At 37.9% G+C, this 20,547-nt stretch overlaps 1 protein-coding gene across 3 annotated transcripts in view; it reads left to right on the top strand.

Annotated features, from left to right (window-relative positions):
- ckap5 (cytoskeleton associated protein 5) overlaps positions 1-20,416 on the top strand; it is a 42,277-nt gene extending 21,861 nt beyond the window's left edge. The window contains exons 22-45 of one of the 3 annotated variants that reach the window (XM_053505575.1): positions 91-265; positions 451-564; positions 2,071-2,199; positions 2,614-2,808; positions 2,945-3,077; positions 3,346-3,443; positions 4,616-4,741; positions 7,222-7,371; positions 7,991-8,194; positions 8,526-8,661; positions 10,123-10,316; positions 11,040-11,206; positions 12,089-12,112; positions 12,499-12,672; positions 13,501-13,621; positions 13,860-14,039; positions 14,619-14,806; positions 15,303-15,378; positions 15,461-15,649; positions 16,478-16,615; positions 16,779-16,862; positions 16,949-17,108; positions 18,098-18,243; positions 19,349-20,416. In XM_053505575.1, the coding sequence (XP_053361550.1) occupies positions 91-265; positions 451-564; positions 2,071-2,199; positions 2,614-2,808; positions 2,945-3,077; positions 3,346-3,443; positions 4,616-4,741; positions 7,222-7,371; positions 7,991-8,194; positions 8,526-8,661; positions 10,123-10,316; positions 11,040-11,206; positions 12,089-12,112; positions 12,499-12,672; positions 13,501-13,621; positions 13,860-14,039; positions 14,619-14,806; positions 15,303-15,378; positions 15,461-15,649; positions 16,478-16,615; positions 16,779-16,862; positions 16,949-17,108; positions 18,098-18,243; positions 19,349-19,591 (3,544 nt within the window). In that variant the 3' untranslated portion in view covers positions 19,592-20,416. The remainder of the gene's footprint in view (positions 1-90; positions 266-450; positions 565-2,070; positions 2,200-2,613; positions 2,809-2,944; positions 3,078-3,345; positions 3,444-4,615; positions 4,742-7,221; positions 7,372-7,990; positions 8,195-8,525; positions 8,662-10,122; positions 10,317-11,039; positions 11,207-12,088; positions 12,113-12,498; positions 12,673-13,500; positions 13,622-13,859; positions 14,040-14,618; positions 14,807-15,302; positions 15,379-15,460; positions 15,650-16,477; positions 16,616-16,778; positions 16,863-16,948; positions 17,109-18,097; positions 18,244-19,348) is intronic. The other 2 variants (XM_053505576.1, XM_053505577.1) reach the window with 2 other exon arrangements.
- The last annotated feature ends 131 nt before the right edge of the window (positions 20,417-20,547 follow it).

Here is a 20,547-nt window from a genome sequence, read left to right as displayed (position 1 = left end):
TGCAGTCAGCTTTAAATATATGCAAAAGTGGAAAGAGGTTATGAATAAGCTTGATTGTTGATATGGATTCATCTGTACTGTGGTTTGCAGTGATAAAATCACATCAGACATGGTGGAAAAGATTAGCGATAAAAACTGGAAGATCCGAAAGGAAGGGCTGGATGAGGTGGCGGCCGTCATCTCGGAGGCCAAGTTCATCCAAGCCACCATCGGAGAGCTGCCCATAGCGCTGAAGGGCCGCCTCGGTGACTCCAACAAGCTACTGGTATTTAATTTATTTTTGTAGTTTTATTCTTAATTTTACACAGGCCATGTTTTTGTGTTGAAAGCTTTCTTCAAGTGTAGTAAAGGATTAGACCTGTTGTGGCACTGAATGAATGATAGTTTTTAATAGTTTTCTGTATTTTAAATGTTTACACTCATACAATTGCATGTTTTGTGTGTGTTTAGGTTCAGCAAACACTGACCATCTTGCAGCAGATTGCCACAGCTATGGGTCCTGCTCTCAAACAGCACGTGAGGAATCTGGGCTTCCCCATCATTACCGTGTTGGGAGACAGCAAGGTAGAACTCTTATAACCGACCTTTAAACCTGATGTATAATCTTGTAAAATTATTATTATTAATTTTTTTTGTGTCCCAAAAAAATTTACATTATTTTATAGTCAATTCTCGCTCAAATGATCTCAAATTTTAAGATGATGTAAAAACTGTTTTACTGTTTTTACATTTAATTTGGTGTTGCTATGTAAAAGAAACTTGAATATTCAGAGTTCAAAAAGCATCTTATTTCCAGTGATGAGGACAATTTCGTACCAATGGCAAAGTCAACAAGCATAATGTTCGCATTTGCCAAAAGCTTTGTGAAATCGGTTACAAAATCTATATCTGTTTGAATATGATGTTGGAATTTTGATAAATAAATATTATATTTTTCAACATAAAGCCTGTTTTAGTTTTATTTGGCTAGGACATGTAGTTACATGTAGTGATAGATATTCATATTTCAAATAATGTAAGTTTTTTTTGGGACACCCTGTATATTAAACATGCATCTTAAACAGCCAGTGACTCAAAGCAATATGAATTTTTCTCTCTTTTTATGTAATACAGTCTGATTCAGTATTTAGTCATTTAATAGCTTTAATGGTTTAATTTGGGCAGCATTTTGAGCCTTCCTTGCACCTAAAATCCGATCTCTCAGTCTAAACACATATACACTTTTGTCCACTATGACCTTCTTGAGGTGAATATAATGTCTTTAAGAATATTTATCATGTTACAGCTTTGCAGAACTTAAGGTCGGGTGTTCCTGTGTGCATTGTTTTTATTTAAAAAACATCCAGCGCGATCTGAAGGTAGATTTTAAAAAAATATATTTATATATTTTTTTTATACACATATATAAGGGCATTTTCCATGTAAATTTCAAAGTAGCATATCATCTCTTCCTGTGGGCCGATTATGATGAAACAAAGCCTGTTACCCCAAGTTCGACCAAATACACTTGTAAAAATGTCATTAATATTCGTTCAGTATTGTTTTACGTGATGCGTGCACAAACAAAACGAACAAAAATTCCCCCCAAAAAAAAAACATCTTGATGTGTTTTTACCAAATAATTTTTGAGCAAATATCTTTAAGACACGGCAACTTTACAGTTTTTATTATATGTATATAGATGTCTCCTCAGTAAGTGCTTTATCCTGTTCAGGGTTGTAGTGGATCTGGTACACATCCTAGAAGCACTGGGTGTGAGGCTGGAATTCACCTAAAATTGCGCACACATTCACACCTTGAGGCAGTTTAAGGTAGCCAAGCCACCTACCTGCACACACATGCACACGCACGCACACCTTGATAACATTTAAAACTCCTCATGCATTAACTCCAACTCGGGATCAAACCATGCAGCTGTGCAAGGCGGAAACCCAACCGCTCCCCCACCATCTGTGCCCTGCGTGAGCAGTGTGTATCCAGTTGCAAATGGTTATCTGAGGACACACTTTCTATCGAAAGCACCATCTGTTTGTGTGTACATGCAACTAAAGCCACACCTTATGCTTGCAGGCCAACGTCCGTGCCGCTGCCCTGACGACACTAAACGCGTGGGTGGAGCAGACCGGCCTGAAGGAGTGGCTGGAAGGAGAAGACCTGGCAGAAGAGCTGAAACGAGAGAATCCCTTTCTAAGACAGGAGGTACGTGAACACAGTAAAATGAGCTCCGCATGTGTCTGATTACATCAGTATGCTTATTTCCAAGGTGTTTTGAATACAGCCCAATCAACACAAAACACCAATGTTTGATGTTTTAAACATAAAAAAAAAAAACTTATTTGAAGCCCGGATAGTTGGGGTTATACAAACATGACTGTAATTGTTTGTTTTTGGAGGGTACCTTTTGAGAATGGCTTTCTTTTCTATGATTTAAACTATTAATGAATAAATAATTGATGAGGCTGAGACAAGGAACAGCATTGGTTTTATTCCTTAAATAGTTCTTGTGTAATTAAGGCCACTCTTACACACACACACACACACACACACACACACACACAATTTTAAAAAAATAAATTTTTTTTAAAAGAGTTCTCTTTACTTTGCATATGCTAGGTTCTGGGCTGGCTGGCCGAGCGTTTGCCCAACATGCGCACCGTGCCCGCTGATCTCATGCTGTGTGTCCCAAACCTGTACGCCTGTCTGGAGGACCGCAGTGGAGACGTGCGGAAGAAAGCCCAGGATGCTCTACCCATGTTCATGATGCATCTGGGCCATGATAAGATGAGCAAGGCCACTAATAAACTCAAGGTAGGTACCTGCATCTTCTGCACTGTATATGGTTCTGTGTTGATCTTTGGGTTTCAGCAGTTCAGAAACTTGTGATTTCACTTTTTAATAATACTCTTGATAATTTAAATGAATTTTGTGCTTGCTGCTTTGTTAGCCAGCCTCAAAGGACCAGGTGGTTGCCATGCTGGAGAAGGCCAGGGCAGTGATGCCCGCCAAACCTGCTGGACCCGCAAAAGCCGCTCCATCTAAAGCATCTCAGAGCGCACCACCTGCAAAAGCAGCCCCAGGTACTGTATACATGTTTCTCTCTCTCTTTCTCTACATCATTATCTGCCGTGCGATATATATATATATATATATATATATATATATATATATATATATAGTTTGTTTCTAACAACCTCTCTCATTTTGCAATATGGATGACCCAGCTTTTAGTTCACTGGATCGTTATCTATAGCAGCACATCACGCTAAGTGCAGCTACAGCATGTTGAGGTTCAGTGAATCGTAGCTTCATCGGATGCGCTAATCGTCTCCGTTCTTTATCTCACAGCACCGGCTAAAAGCCAGCCTGTCATGGATGACTACAGCCCACCAGAACCCAAACAGGACACCAAGAAATCCAAAACAGCAGCGCCTGCTCAGAAAAAGGTCTGAATAATTGCATTTCTGTATTTTTCAATTTGTAAAATATACAGTACCGCTCAACAGGTTGAGATCACGTGCACATTTGTTTTTGTTTTTGTTATAGTGATTTATTTTTTACATTCTGCAACAATACTGGGGATTTTAAAACTATGAAATAACACGTACAGTATGGAATTAGGTAATTAGGTAACAGCAAAAGTCAGTTGTTATTTTAAGACACAAAGGTCAGCTTTTACTGGAATAGTCCTTACAAGAACAGTATTGTGTCAAGCACCATGATGAAAACTGATTCACTGATCAGAAGTGTGTATTAGGGCTTCTGTTGGAAGGTGAGTGGCACAAACAAGCGCAAACAAATTTTAGTAGCTAAATTAAGTCCAGCTATGCATAAATCTTGCTAATTCCTGTAAGTGGTGATTGTTATTGTGGTTATTATTATTGTTGTTTCTTGACATCAATAAGTAATTAATTATGGATAACTTCAACGTGTTTCATGCTTGCCCCGTCTTTTAGCTATTTTAAATTTATAGTTTCAATTCATTAATATACTGTCATGCTGAAGTAATAGGAAACACATTTATTTAGCACCTGGAATCAGAGTCACTTATTAGAGGTTAAACACATAATGGAAAAAAAACACTGTTTGTAACCGACTCAGTTTAATGACATTAAAATCTATTGGTAGCCTGTTTATATGTTAAGTCTATGCATGAGACTTGCCATTCTAAGAGCTTGTTATATCTGCATCATAAACGTCACTGTAAATGTATTTGGCTTTGTGTGTAAATACCATCAATGCTGACAGTTTTGCTCAAAATCTTGTTCGAATGGCCTGAAGAGTGAAGGCTGCTATTTTTGCACTAACTAGAAGAACGGCGTGGAGCAGAAAGCCAAGGTAGACAAAGAGAGTGTGTCTAAACCTAACAGACTCTCAGGGGGGAAACCCAGCAACCCACAGGTACGGGTGGATCAATAAACCTCCACACGACCCACAAACGGCGGGGGGGCACTCGTTTCTGTTCATCACGCTTTTGGGTGCACTCTGTGAATAACTGGCATGTCTCAGGGTCTGTCATGCATCGTCTTTTTCTTTTACTCTTTCATCTTCTCTTTCTCTCCCTCTCTTTCACTCGTCTCTATAAGCGAATAAGATTTGCCTTATGTGTGTCCTTCAGGGAGTGGTGGGTAAAAAGGCTCCAGTCAAGGCCGGTAATAAAGATGAAGAAGACAAGTCAGGCCCTATCTTTATCTTTGTGCCTAATGGAAAGGAGCAGAGGATGAAGGAAGAGAAAGCGCTAAAGGTAATCGTCACAAAACATTACTGTCTACTGCGTAATGTCATAAAACATATTTTGTTAATTAGTAGTGTTTTATAGATGAAAGATGGCAGCAAGTAGACAAACATCGACAAATTTGAGCTGGCGAAATTAGTAGGATGGAAAACACAGGGTTGTGTCCTAATAGCATTTATTTTTTTCCAGGTCAAGTAGAGTAAAAATTATGGAATTACTCGGTGGGGAAAAAATTAAAGGGGAGAAAAAAACGCTAATCAGCCTTAAAGTAAATAGAGTTTACTTATAGTGTTGGCAAACTAAAAGGAAACATGGCCTCAAGGAGAGAGAAAACGGTGAAAAGGATTCGTTTAAAAAAAAAAAAAGTCCAATATATAGTCTGGCTCAGACAGTTAAGGTTCTGGGTTACTGATCTGAAAGGTCAGGGGTTCGAGCCCAGCACTGCCAAAGTGCCACTGTTGAGCCCTTGAGCCAAGGCCCTTAACCCTACCTGCTCCAGGTATTCTGGCTGACCCTGCGCTTTGACGTCATATTCCTTACTGGGAAATATATATATTTATATATAATATATATTTCACTGTGCTCCAAGGTTTATGTGACAAATTTAATCTTATGTAAATAAAATAAATAAATAGGAAACTGGTCTATGTATAAACAAAACAGGAAGAAATATGTGGGAAGTGTAATATGCCTCGAAAATAGAAAATGCAGAGTAAATGCAAATGAGTAAAAACAATTCAGTGTTTCTGATAGGACTGTAAGAAATCAGCGGAATGAAACAGGATTTGTGTATAGAAAAGCCAAATGAAACCTAGCACTAATACCTAACCTGAAGAAAGCAAGGTCACAGTGGGCTAGAGAGAAGCAATCATGGAGTGTGGAGGATTCACAAAGGAAATGATATTCCATGATGAATAATATATTGCTGTTGACTGAGGTGATGATGCTGGAGATTTTTTATTATTTTTTTCCTGGTGGTGTTCTGAAGAAAACAATCAGTTTCACTCCCACTCATCTATGATACAGGGTTACATGTCCGGTAAAGGACCAATCATTATATTCAGCAATCAGTGCACAGGTGTTAAAAAAAAAAAACTTTGGTCATGATGAAGTCATGTTTTATTAAGATGATATTGACATAATAAGAGAGTGTTGAAACTGGCATAGCAACTCTGTAACATGGCCAGCAAACCAAGAAGCTCTCAACTGGACTGAAAATTTATAGTCAGCCAACTGTTTTTTTTTATCTTTGTATGTTATACATATAATGCAGAATATGTGCACCAAAGAAGCTTCTTCTAAATTCTAAAATATGCAACATCTAAAATATTAAATGAGCAATCTTGTTACCTTTCAATTTTTAAAATTTCAAGTTGATAACTTCGGCCATTTTTGATGATTTTATACGTGCCCTGAAAGTGGTAATTTTTCAGTTTTATACTCTCATTTCTAACAATAATAATTTAAAATGCATTTTATTCATATATATTTTTTGTATTGATAGCAAAATTAATTTAAGCTTCTAGAAGCATATGATCTATAAACATTGTAAAAAATTCTATAAAAATTCCAGGGCTACATCAGTGCGCTTTGCATGATGGATGGTTTTTGGTAAAATCTTAAAGACCAAAGATTCTGTAGTGTCTGTAACCATGTCAAATTTGTTGCAATATCTTATTAATTACACGTTTTCAGATTTGTCTTTTCATGTGAAATTTGAATAGGCAAAGTTTAATCTAAATGACAATAAAGATCATTGAAAGATTTGAATTTTTAAAAAGTTACGGACTCTACGGACATAAAAGGGAAGGAGGTTGTATTTCGCAAATGTAAATACAATAAAATATAAATGTGTAGCATATTTACATAAAAATAAAGCATGGATCAGGAGATGAAAAGCATTAAGTATTATGAAAAATGTTGTTATATGATAGTGCCTAAGAATTCACCTGGCAAAAAAAAAAAAAAGTGGCACACTTTTTAGCACCTTTTTTAGAAGTAGCTGATGTGGAGAAAGTTATTATATTTTTATCTCCATGCCTCAAAGAATTGAAGCTGTCAAGCATTAAATTACTAATTGTGATTTTATGTTATTGATTTTATGACTTTTTTTTCCACCTCCTATTTGAATTGGAAAACACCTTTCATTCATTTAAATTATGATTGAATTTGTTTGTGATGTGTTTTGCAAGCCAGAATGTTCAACTATTGAACAAAAATAGTTGTCTTGTATCTTCAGTTTGTTCATTTCAAGTGTAAAAAAGAAAAGAAAGTTTGAACTTTGATTGTTCTGTTAATCATTAGAGCTAATCAATTTGTATTTGAGCCTTTTATCAAATTTACACAGAAATTAACGATCAAGCATTGACTAATGTGAGACTAAACAAATTAAATTAGACTGTTTAATTTTTTTTTAGCCTTTTTAATGTTTGCTCTGAGCACTTCTTAAGAAGCTAGAGCACTGACGATAAGTGGTTTGTGATTTATAGATCCTGAAGTGGAACTTCATCACTCCACGGGACGAGTATGTGGAACAGCTGAAGACTCAAATGGCCACGTGCCTGGCAAAGTGGATAACAGATGAACTCTTTCACTACGACTTCCAGCGCCACGTAAAGGCCGTCAACGCCATGATTGAGGTAAGACACACTTTCTTTATAACGGTGTTTGTATTGTACTGTACACATGCATACTTGTCTTGCTTTTTAAAAAGTCGATTAAGGTTTGCGATGAGAATTTCACACATGCAGACCTGTCTTTATTGCTGAGGGCCACATTCGCCCATTCAGGGGCGGGGGAGGGCATTTTATTATTGAGTTAATAATTAGTTTATTACTGTTTGCTGCTATTATGGCAGCTGTTGGTGTAATACCCCTTTTTCTGGTTCTGTTTATAGTCAAACAGCACCCTCTGCTGGCAGCTTTCTGAACTGTGTACTTGATTAACAGTCAAATCATATGTATAGCCTGGACAAATCACTGGCGTGCCACCATGCAACAACTCATTGAGTTAAATTTTATTTGAATAGACGTTGTCACACCAGTTTTACAGAATAAAACGAATAATCGAGGAAACTTCCTGAGAGGAAAAAACCTTGAGCTAAAAGATGTATAACTCGTCCTCACACCTAATGCAGTATGCGGGTGTAGAAGATTAAAGGCACACAGTACTGAACTCGTTAAAAGGATATTGAGGATGTGTGTAGTCTTTATGATTATAGCAGCCGCATATCTCATCATCATCCTTCCCATCTCGCAGCACATGGAAGCTGAGGCAGAAGCTGTGGTTGGCTGCCTGGATCTGATCCTGAAGTGGTTCACGCTGCGCTTCTTCGACACTAACACCAGTATTCTGATGAAGGCCATGGAGTTTCTCAAACTCCTTTTCACCATGCTGAGCAGAGAGAACTACCACCTGAGCGAGTACGAAGCCTCGTCCTTCATCCCCTACCTCATCCTTAAGGTCAGAGAGTCGTCTTACCACACCCGCACCCGTTCTGATAAGAGTCCTAATGACTGTCTTACTGAAAAATCTAGCATAATTTAGAATTCATTAAGTTAATTTTTTGCTCCATAATTTTTTATTTTTTTTATTTTTTTTTTGCCTAACCTACAAGAAGTGATTTGGTTTTTCGAAATATAATCGTGCTGTTTATTCCTCCATTGTAGATTTTAAAGCATAATTTAATTCAAACATCTTCAGATCTTTAATTCTCTAAGATCTGTAAACCTGGCCTCATCCTGATTGTGCCATTATTTTCCGTTTTTTTTTTTTTGTTTGTTTTTCCAAGCAGGTCGGGGAATCCAAAGACGTGGTGCGCAAAGACGTCCGTGCCATTTTGACCATGCTGTGTATTGTGTATCCTCCAAGCAAAATGTTTCCCTTCCTCATGGAGGGGACCAAGTCCAAGAACTCCAAGCAGAGATCAGGTTTTGTTTATTTTTTTAATCTTTTTATATTTATTAATTTTTTTTTTTTTTTTAATTTTTTTCATTTTAAGAATTTAAGGTAAATTAGGAATATTTGTGTTAATATTGTGCATTTTTGCTTATGAGTAAATGTATTCAGACTGCTTTATCTTAAAATGCTAATTACTTGCTTAGATAAAAATACAACCACAAATTGCTTATTATATATACACTATATTGCCAAATGTATTCGCTCACTTGCCTTCACATGCATATAACCATGGGCGGGTACTCAAAGTTAGAACAGGCTGAATAACAACTCGCATTCAATCTAGAATTGCATCATACTGTATGACTGACATCAGGTGGGGACACATGCCTTACGAGGCATGTCTGGAATATTTGTTATTATTAGTAATAATTTTTAAAAATCGATACACATAAAACAGAAAGATGCACATGCAGTGCTTATTAAATGTTTAAACTGTAGAGATACAATAATTTTACTGCTGTAAAATCAGCATTATATCTAATTTGAAATATAAACCTAATATCATGTTACTTAATATATTTTCTTTAAAAACAGTTTTTTTCGCGCTGTTGCTCATTTATTTTAATACATTTGTTGTTATAGACTATAGTGTGCGCTGTACACCCTATTTATTGTTTTGTTGCAGTCTGCACCTTAAAATTTATTTTGCCTGCTTCTCCTCTAGCTCCGCACTACCCAGCCTGCAGAAAATGCGCGAAAATGCACTTTGCGAGCTCGTACCCAGCTCGTAACGAGCGTGCTCTGCTCTCAAGGGCGAGCATTGGTTAATGGCAGTCATGTGACTGATGCAAGCCAGATCTTTTTATTTAGCAAAATTGAGATTGATAGTTACATTTTATTGTTGAGGGGCAAAGACAGGGCTCCATACGCACATACACATTAAAAAACAACAACAACAAAAACAAGAAAAGGGCACTTGAGGCATTGTGGGGGAAAGGGGCGAGTGCTCAAGCACCCTCATCCCCCCTGCTGGATAAGTAAGTTTGATGTGAAGGAACTTGATCATATTGAATGGTATGGATTAAGAATTGAATGTTACTTAAATTTATATGCATGTGAAGACAGGCGAGCGAATACTTTTGCAATGAGTTGTGTATATGTTTGAGCTTCTGATGTGTCTATGTTGTCGAGACAGATTTCATTTTTTTTCGTAGTGACTTTCAGGCCAAAATTATTATAAAACTAAAATAATGATACGAATTGAAACTTTAGGGGAAAAAAATTTTACTCTATAATGTATAGAAGTGTTTCTAGTGCTCAAATGATCATATAATACGAAGGTAGCTAATTTCAGTGCAGTGGGGAAAGGGCTACAAGAAAGGCTTTTAAATTACAAACTAAGCTACGTTGGTTGAAATAAAAGTTATTTATAGGTGGTACTATAAGGCTGATTGTCTCACTCTGTTTAATTTTATTGACCTCGGCTTCAGAATGTCTCGAAGAGCTCGGGTGCCTAATCGAGAACAACGGCATGAACGTGTGCCAGCCGACGCCCGCCAAGGCTCTGAAAGACATCGCCGTTCACATCGGAGACCGCGACACATCTGTGCGCAACGCAGCTCTAAACACGGTGGTGGCAGCTTATAACGTCTGCGGGGACCAGGTCTTCAAACTCATCGGCAATGTAAGGCAACTTCCTGCTTTTGGAGCCTTTTAGTGATGGCTGCTTTGAGATTGTTCTCGATACTGAAGAACAATCTTCTTCAGTATCGAGAACGCCAGATAATGGCTTTCTGAATAGCTTTCACTACTGTGGCATTTCACAGTAATGCCTCAGCAGTGCATGGGTTAGTCTCAGAGGATCGCGTGTCTGTTGAGGGAGAACAATCTAGGGTGCAGAAAATTGCATTTGAAAAATTGACTTTTGTAATGGATATTTAATAAGTTGCAGCCCTGTTTAATGGTGTTGCTGTACTGCTGTGCTGGCACAATTAACTCCAGTGTAAAAAAATATTTTTTTTACCCTGAATAGAAAGTCAAAATACATATTGTACAAAATACAAAATATTGTATCAAAATACTTTTTTTTTTCTTCTTCTTCCCGATGTCACAACCGTCAGCTTGCCTTGCACATGACCCAAAAGAGTAGTGGGGAAAACCTTCAGCAACAAGGACATTCTAAGCTGCATTTTTGTCTCATTAAGTTCAAAAGAAAAAAAATGAGAAAAATGCAGCTGGCGGTTGTTTTGCAGCTGTTCCACAAAAATATATCCTAACTATAAAACGATAAACTGTATTATGTTTAAATTGCAATTGTTGTCAAATCATTAAGGTATAACAAATTTTATACTGTAAAAATGTTTTTTCTTACTTTTATTTAGCGTTATTGTTTTCCTTTGCTCCACAGCTCTCTGAGAAGGACATGAGCATGCTGGAGGAGCGGATCAAGCGCTCGGCTAAGAAGACGCCTGCCCCACCGACCAAACAGGAGAAAGCGCAGAGGGAGCCGCCGAGTAATCCTAATGGCACCTTCCTGCGCAAACCTGCCCAAGAGGAGGTGCCGAACAAACTCAAGTAGGTTTTCAACATCCAGGGTAATTTTTGCTGTGAACCAGTCCAAAAATCCTTCATAAAATGCTTTATGGAAAAAATGTACAGGCAGTCCCCGACATTTGGCTTACAAATTTTCGCAGATACGAACGGACTGCGGCTCTACTTCCAGTTCAATCATGGAAGAAGCTCACGTTTATTGTACAAAAAATAGACACTGCAGTGCACCAGATACTAATAGTTTCATTGTGTAAGTGAATATAAAGTGTCCAAAGTGATTGATAGAAAATGTCTGTCCTGCAAATCTGTCCTGTTGGTTAATAATACAAATTTTGGAAAATCCTTCACAAAACAGACTTCACTGTCCAATAAAGTGGAAAACAGCTCTGAGACAAAATGGCATCCTGGTATGCTTTTCATTGTTTATTCGTGTCGCAGGCGTATAAAACTCACTTAGTCGGACTTGAGAACAAATATGACTTACGAGCATGCTCTCGGAACAGAACTTGTTTGTAAGTCGGGGACAATCTGTATATGTGAAGATGAATGTAAACTTTTTCTTTTTTTTAACGCATCTGCATTAGGGTAGCTGGGTCAGGGTGGTGTATTTATATGTTGTGTTTAACTGTGGGATTTTTTTAGCTACATGTAAGGTTAATTATTAATAAGAAATGTTTTAGGCTTAAAAAAAGACCTACAGTAAGTAATAAAAATAATAAAAATCCACTTTACTGAATTATTAACAAGGCAGTCCGGTTGGGACTGTATAGGTTAAATTTAAAAGATTCAACAGACATTGCTCCTGTGTTTGATTCTGTCCTTTTGCATGTTTTGCCTCCCAGATCTAAGTTTCTTTGTCTCTCTTTTTTTTATGATTTCTTTTTCCTCTCTGCTCTCCTTGGACAGAATAATGTATCGCACGTATAGGATGTAAGTACTGCCGAATCGTCGTAGGCTCTTTTCCCACGAGCCACGCACCAACCCTTAGACAAATAACACAAGTAGCAAACTGAATTAGAAAAGTTTGACACCACCCTCATTTCCACTAATAACATCAGTTACTGATGTTACTGATGGATACTTTCCCAGTCCTTTTGCACTTAAATCCAACATCCCAGATCAATTAAAAGATTAGCTTCTGCTGAGCCTCAAGATGAACTCGCCTGTAAGAATTGTAATAATCAGTGTTTATGATCACAATAAGCTGTTGGAAAAGTGTACAAGGATTTGCTTTCTGTCTTAGTATGTATCGTTATTCAGTTAAATTGTGTGAAGGACATTTTTTTTCTCTCTCTCTTTTTGTGGTCCTCCACCAGTCAAGCTCGGTCACAGAATGCCCACTCCGAGCACACAGCACCATCCATCCCCAAGGAGTTCCAGCTCGACTTGGACATGATTGAAAACGACCACACACGCGTCAGCGACTTCCCTGATCTCGTGCAGCACAAACTGGATGAGCTCCTCGAGCCCGTGATGATCCCCGAACCCAAGTAAGCACACTGTTCTGATTATGATTAACCGAATTAAAGCTGCTGATGTGTTTTCACATTTCTTGGTGGAACGTATGGGCAGTCAGTTTGTAATGCCTAAAACAAAACTGCTAAAATCTGCTGAATGTTCACCCCTGAATTGTGTGTGTGGGTGGGGGGAACAACAACCTTGGATTGTGAGTAACTTGCAAGACAAGCTTTTTTTTTGTATTATAAATTTAAACTTTTGATAAACAAGCGTGGTTTTGCACTACAAGCAGTACGTATACGCTGTGTCTGTCCGCCGAGCGTCAAGTGATGAACTGAGCCAGTGGTTCTTCTCTCTCTTGCGCTGCGGGATTGTGGGTAATCGTGTCTTCCATGCTTGGTCCCAGTGCACATGCGTCTCTTGTATAGTCAACATCCATGCGCCTGTGTTTCCATGGAAAACATTAGAGAGAGTTTAGCCAACAGCAGTGATTCCGTTGATTATGTTGTCCACCACAATAACCCTCCTCGTCCTTCTCCTCTCTGTCTCCCTCACACCAGCTACGATTCTTTTCCTAGGTGTAAAGTGCAGGTGAATTTGTTTTATTTTTACCTAATATTTTGTATTAATAATTTTTAAAGAATATTTTTGTGTTGCAAAATGAATTGAGTTTTCATTATTTTTTATGGGGAAAATTTGCTTTGATTGTATGATGGCTTTGGATTACAAGCACGCTTTCCAGAACAAATTATACTCCCAATCCAAGGTTTAACCGTATTACACTTTGGGTACGAGCTTGATCTTTCAAAGCTGTTTTTAAATGATTTATCCAAATGTACGTGTCTACTTTCCTTATACAGGATTCGTTCCGTCTCTCCTCACTTTGACGACCTCCACAACAGCACAGCCTCCACTATCAACTTTGTCATCTCACAGGTGGCCAGTGGTGACATTAACACCAGTATCCAGGCTTTGGCACAGGTGCGGAGGTTGAGAACACTTATGTTTTGAGCTTCCTTCTGAATACAAGTTCTGAAGGAATTTTTTTTAACTGACATTATAAATTGTTTCTCATCACTAAGCCTACTATTACAAAAACCACATTACAAAAAACATTAAGGGTCTAAGATTGTTATAACCTTTAGTACACATTTTAAATTAGTTTAAATGTTTGGAGCAATAATGAATTCCTGTAATTCTTTTTTTCCCCACTTGGCAGATCGATGAGGTGCTGCGGCAGGAAGACAAAGCAGAAGCCATGTCAGGACACATAGATCAGTTCCTGATTGCCACGTTCATGCAGCTCCGCCTCATCTACAATACTCACATGGCCGACGACCGTCTGGACAAGAAGGACATCTTTAAACTGTACAGCTGCATCATTGGCAACATGCTCTCGGTGAGAGGTTCATCTGGCAGCTAACAACTAATAATTGTCATTGTTTTTAGGAAACCGCAAATATACTCCACAGTTTATGGCATATTGATATAATTTTTTATGCGTTTTAATGCCAAACTGTTAACAACAATACAATTAACTCATTTTGTAACATCAATAGCTAAATTTTCATATAAAATATAATACTGTACACATTTTTTTTACTACTGTAGAGCAAATGAACACAAAGCAACCGTAGAGCAAAGACATACCAAAGAAAACACACTTGCATGAATTACAGTAACATCGTTATTTTACATTCTAGCACTGCGGGAGACACAGCGGTACAGTACTGTACAGTATACGGGTTAACCTTTACTATTTATTTTATTTATGTATTAAGCTGAGTTTGATTATGCAAAGTGTTTTGAGAGTATATGTAGGGTTAAAACTATGTTTAAACATCCAAAATTTGCGTTCTTTCACAATTTCAGGGGTCGACACATTATGGTATTAATATCGTTCTTTGATTCCAGAAAACTCATCTTCAACTATGATTCTGTGGCTGTTTATAAAGAAAGTGTTTGTGTGTGTCTTTAGTTGTTCTCAATGGAGAGCCTGGCCCGGGAGGCGTCTATGGGTGTGCTAAAGGATCTGATGCACGGCCTGATCACACTGATGCTGGACTCGAGGGTGGAGGACATCGAGGACGGCCAGCAGCTCATCCGCTCGGTCAACCTGCTGGTGGTGCGAGTGCTAGAGAAGTCCGATCAAACTAATATCCTAAGGTGAGCAGAACCATACCTGATAGTTGATCAGAATTGCAGGTCAAGGACAACAAAAAAAATAAAGCACTGTTGATGTTAAATGTGCAATTATAATTAGTAAAAAGGTGTTCATTTTGGTTTTTTTTTTTGTTTTTAGCAGCAGCTCTAAATATGTGCATTTTAATAAGCGTCTATCATTACTTACATAGGGACGTGTTTAAAAAGTGCTCGATATTAACAGATTTAAAGTTTGTCATTTTTGATGTGACGTTTTCTGTTTATTTTTACTATTTTAGTAAGAGGTAATCCTGCATCATAGGACTGAAGTGGTGAAGGGAATGGCATATTTATTTACATTTACTCCTGATTCAAAACATGACTACACAGTACTTTCCTAACCATTTTTTTTTAAACGTTTCACAGGAGGAAGAAACCATTTACACTCAGTATTTTCATAGACGAGGCTGTTATTAACAGTATGATGATGATGATGATGATGATCTTTGTCGTTTTGCAGTGCTTTGCTGGTGCTACTACAGGACAGCCTGATCACCACTGCAGGATCACCCATGTTCTCTGAGCTTGTCATGAAGGTAAAGAAGACTCGCAGTTATATGGAATAAAAATGATACAGCCTTTATGCCCGGGTGTTAAACGCTGCTCATTTCTCTGCAGTGTCTGTGGAGAATGATCCGCTTCCTGCCCGAGACCATTAACAGTATTAACCTGGATCGCATCCTGCTGGACGTCCATAACTTCATGAAGGTTTTCCCTAAAGAGAAGCTGAAGCAGCTGAAAAGCGACGTGCCGCATCGCACTTTGAAAACCTTACTGCACACACTCTGCAAGCTCACTGGGGCCAAGGTACAGGACAGTACACACAATAAGGGCAACACCTGCATCAGTGTAGATCCCTTTAATATGTGTGGCAGCTGGTAATCATGTCTAGCTAGTTGACGTACCGCGAAGTTCTGCAAGGTCCGCCAAAAAAAAAAAAATGTTTAAACATGTTTTTAAGGCAGTTTAAACGTGTTTAATTTTTCACGCGGAAAGATGGAAACGTAATCGCAGCGCCAAAACCCGCGGTAAATCATGACGCATGGTATTTCTGGCCACCACATCAACGATATTAGGGGTATTAAAGTTGACTGAGATGAATTAAGTATATCACAGTGCCATACATTCTTATTTTAAAGCCTTTTCTCAGATGTAAAAAAAATAAAAAAGTATTTCAAATGACTTCAAGGATCAAAAAAAGGCACACATTAAAATAAATAATTATACAAAAACACTAAGTTGTGCAACTAAACTTTGAGGACTAGAAGTTTCTACTTTTGCCAGCCTTTACTGACGTGTTCTGTCGTTTTCTCTGGCTGGTTTCTTTTTCTCTTGGCTCGCTGATATTTTTATTGCTCCCTTCTATTTTGCAGCCCGCAACAGAACGCTCCCTCAAATCAATACACAGCTAACTCTTAGCCTCTCCTTCCGCTTTGTGGGTGACATAAGCGCTTCTTCTTCTGGTGTACAAATGTACACTATACACGCCTTAACATAAAAAAATATATGCCTTTCGATAGTCACGTGATGGCACAGAAATGGTGCAGCTACTGACATCTTGTGTCTGTGTGTATGTTTTTATATATGTATATATATATAAAATAATATAATGCGGTGCTGGATGTGTTGACACAGATACTGGACCATTTGTCGATGATCGAGAACCGGAACGAGTCTGAACTGGAGGCTCATCTGAGACGGGTGGTGAAACATTCAGGAAATTTCTCAGGCCTCAAGTCTGACCAGAACTCTGAGAAAATGGCCTTCCGATCTGTACGTCACCAAATACTTTAATTAATCTTTTACACTTCATAAGCTATAACTTTACTCTCAGCCCAGGGTGAGATCATTTATTTTAATAGGAATTCCTGGGGTTGTTAGCATGTTATATAATGATGTAATATATATAATGTTCTCTTAACTTTACTCTTAACAGGAGGATAAGGTGATCAAAGCAAAAGTGAGCGACATCCTCTCGGAGATCTTTAAAAAGATTGGCTCAAAGGAGAACACTAAAGAGGTTAGGACTCTGTTTATTTACACTCTCTTACACTAACCAGCTAGAACTTACAGTATAGTAACAGTAATTTAACTTCTCTTCCTCAGGGCTTAACAGAGCTGTATGAATATAAACAGAAGTATTCAGACGCTGACTTGGAGCCGTTCCTCAAAAACACGTCCCAGTTTTTCCAGAGCTACGTCGAGCGCGGACTGCGTATGATCGAGTCGGAGCGGGAGGGGAAAAGCCGCCTGCAAAGTTCTTCAGGTAAAAAGATAAAAACGCCCACACACACAGTCACTGATGGTGCTCCAAGTGTGTGTCTTGTTTCCCCCCTAAAGTTTAAAACATACGGAGCTCCTTAAGGCACATGAGTGGGGGTGGGGGGGGGGATCTAGGTAAGGAAAAAAAAAACAGGCCATTGCACATGGATAAAAAATGTATTTATTTATTTTTAATTTGGAGGAAAAAAAAGGTTACATTTTGCGAGATTTCACAAACTTTGACTCTTTGGCTTTACCGGTTTAGTTCAGCAGGTGGCAATAATGCCAAACTTGATTTTTACTGGGAAGGGTCATGTTACCGATCCAGTGCAGCGAGTGTCAGTAATGGACTTGCCAATCGCTAAAAAAATTAAGGAAAAAGAAAAAGCAAACAGTCATGACAAACCCCGTTGTTGCACGAGCCTTGTTAAACAGGCCTGGAGGAAGTTATTGTTTAGCTTGGCCTAAAATATAAAGACATTCAGTTTTTGTATTCAGAGTAATTTTTTTTTTTTCCCCGCTGGGGTATTGACCTCGAAGAATAAGTCACGTAGTCTCTCTTTTATTTAATTTATTTATTTATTTTTTTCCCTTCTATATTCCGATTTTTTTCCCCCCTCACCCATGTATCTCTAGATGATTCGTAACATCGGGCTATTGTTTAATTTAATTAAATGTTTTAAGTGTCATAAAAACCAGGGAGAACATTTTAACTATATTTCTTTTTTTCTTCTATGGTGGATTTGTTCCTTTGAATAGGAACTACAGTAAAGTACTGGTAGTAAAATATGTTTTTGGTAGAGAATAAAAGACTCTGGACATCATAACTGATTTGTTTTTGACTTGAACTATGACTGTAAGATGTCCCAGAACTATCAGCTGTACACAGACATGAATTGTAATGACTGGTTATTGTGCATCTCCACTGCTACACTTTGTGTGTGTGTGCGTGCGTGTTGTAATAATATATTCACGTTTCTTGTGTTGATCCAGTGATCCCACAGCACAGTGTGGATTCTGCGTACCCCTCCAACCACAGCTCCATGTCAGTCAGCAGTAATGGGGAGGATCTGAAACCTGCTGTGTACTACGAAAGACTGAAGATCCTCCGGCAACGCCACGGACTTGAGAACTCTAAGGTTTAAATCACATGCTGTTATCAAATATGATCATATTTAGGTTTTTTTTATTATTATTAAATTTAGGGGCAGTTAATAAATGTTAAGTGTTTGAAGGTTTTGCATTCAAGTTCTGAGACAATCCTAATAGACGTATATGATGTTTAGTTTAGCATACAAAACTGTACACTTTAATCATACCTTCTACACTTCATTTTACATATCATTAGTGTAATGTAAATATTACGTCAGGGACGGAGTTCATTACCATGTTAACTGACTCTAATCTACAGTCCTAAGGACCCACTTGTATAAAACAGTAGTTTTATATACTATATATTACCAGTCAAAGGTTTGGACAAACCATCTACTTGCATGGTCTTTATGATTTTTATTTCTTTATACACTGTAAACAATGCTAAAAGAATACAAAATGTACAGTAATCACCATTGAACAGTTGATATTGAGATGCATCTGCTGCTTCTGCTATGTAAATCCTTTATAACGGCTCTAATCTGAGGTGCCGTTTGTTAATTGGTGATTTCTGAGGCTGGTAACGCTAAATAAACTTCTCCTCTGCAGCAGTGGTAAGTTTTGGTCTTGCTTTTCTTGAGAAGGTCTTCATGACAGGGACAGTTTTATCATGGTGCTTGTTTTGCAAACACACCTGACAATACTGATCTTGTAAGAACTGTTGCAGAAACGCTGACCTTCATGTCTTATAATAACAACTGGCTGTTGTTGTTAATTACCAAATGCCAGGTGTTTATTTCATAGTTTTGAAAAAAATCCAGTATTTTTCTAGAATAAAGAAAATAGAAATCACTCAACAAAAATACATTGAATTAGAAGGTGTGTCCAAAATTTTGACTGGTACTGTATGAACAAACACTAAACACCTGAATCATATATATGATTCAATATATCAATGATCAGATTTATGATATCAATATCCCTGATTTACATTAAAGATAATAAAGTGATGCGTAATTGGTAATAAAAATGATCAGTAACATTCAGCTATGCACAGTCACAATGGTTTGTCTTTTTTAAAAAGTGGGTAAAAAAAAAGTGCAGTAAAAGTGCTTTATTAAACTTTGAGTCTAATTCTCATTTCATTCTCAGCAGCAGCAACAGCAGCAGCAGCAGCAGGAAGATGAGCGTCCTCTCTCCCTGCTGTCCAGGCCCCCACTGGCGTCCTCCACTGACATGCTTCACAGCAAGCTGTCACAACTGAAGGAGTCGCGTGAGTCACAGCTACAGCAAGAGCAGTCGCGCTCACACAGTCCGGGCCGCGCCTCCTCACCCGCCTCCAACCTCGATGACCTCAAAAAGAGGCTCGAGCGCATCAAGAGTAACCGGCAATAGAGACGAGCTCATACAAACACTCATCACCCACCCCGGCCCTTACCTTCTCCTGCATCTAGTTAACTACATCGAGCTAAACTGCTAACCTCCGCTAGTCTTTCTCACCACTCACAGCTCGGCCGGTTTTCAGGTCTGGTTTATGTATAGATTAACATATTGAAAATAGGAAATAAAAAAATAAAACCACAGGTTTGTCCAGCTGTATAATATGAAGTAAACTTTTTGTTTGTTTTTTTTGCTTGTTTAGTCTTGTGCACAATTGTTTGAGGTTTGTTTCTTTGTATATACTGACGGGTGTTAACCACTCCAGGCTTTTCTGTGTCATGTTTAGGAGTTACAGTGGATGTGCAGATGTGCTGTAATTTGTGTAACCTGGAGATCTTCACTCTTCCTCTGTCATCTCTTTTTTTTTATTTTATTATTATTATTATTTAAACAGACATTTTAGAATACACTTCAGGTCTCTCTCCAGGTCTCCACTGGGTCTCTGACCATCTAGCTTTTTTGTTTTTCTGCCACTGAAGCGCTTGAAGGATTTAATTTGTTAAGTAATTTAAGGAGCATGGCATGAAGTACTTGATGTTTTTTTGTAAATAGTTTGCATTACTAAGCCCTGTTTAATTAATAATTAATTAAAAAACTTTGGTTAATAATATTCTAACATTTTGCACTTGAGAGCAGAATGTTGGCAGTTCTGATGCATCATTTTTGTATTTCATTCAAGTAGTGGTGTTGCTATTGAGTTTAAGTGTATAATCTATAGTGAAAATGGCAATAAAGTTTTTTTTTATATAATGTAACAAACTATAAGATGCCTCTTGGCTGTTTGTGAGTAGATGCTGCAAAGTCAGACTGGTTTTATTCATTTCATTGTTTACGCCTGCAATTCTTACAGTTTATTCCACTTTTTGGGCTGTGGGAAATTGGTGGTCCAAGTTGCTGATGGACTGAAACCA

The sequence above is a fragment of the Clarias gariepinus genome, chromosome 10 (assembly GCF_024256425.1).
Source record: "Clarias gariepinus isolate MV-2021 ecotype Netherlands chromosome 10, CGAR_prim_01v2, whole genome shotgun sequence".
Taxonomy (NCBI): Eukaryota; Metazoa; Chordata; class Actinopteri; order Siluriformes; family Clariidae; genus Clarias; species Clarias gariepinus.
This window is presented reverse-complemented; position numbering and strand designations above follow the sequence as displayed.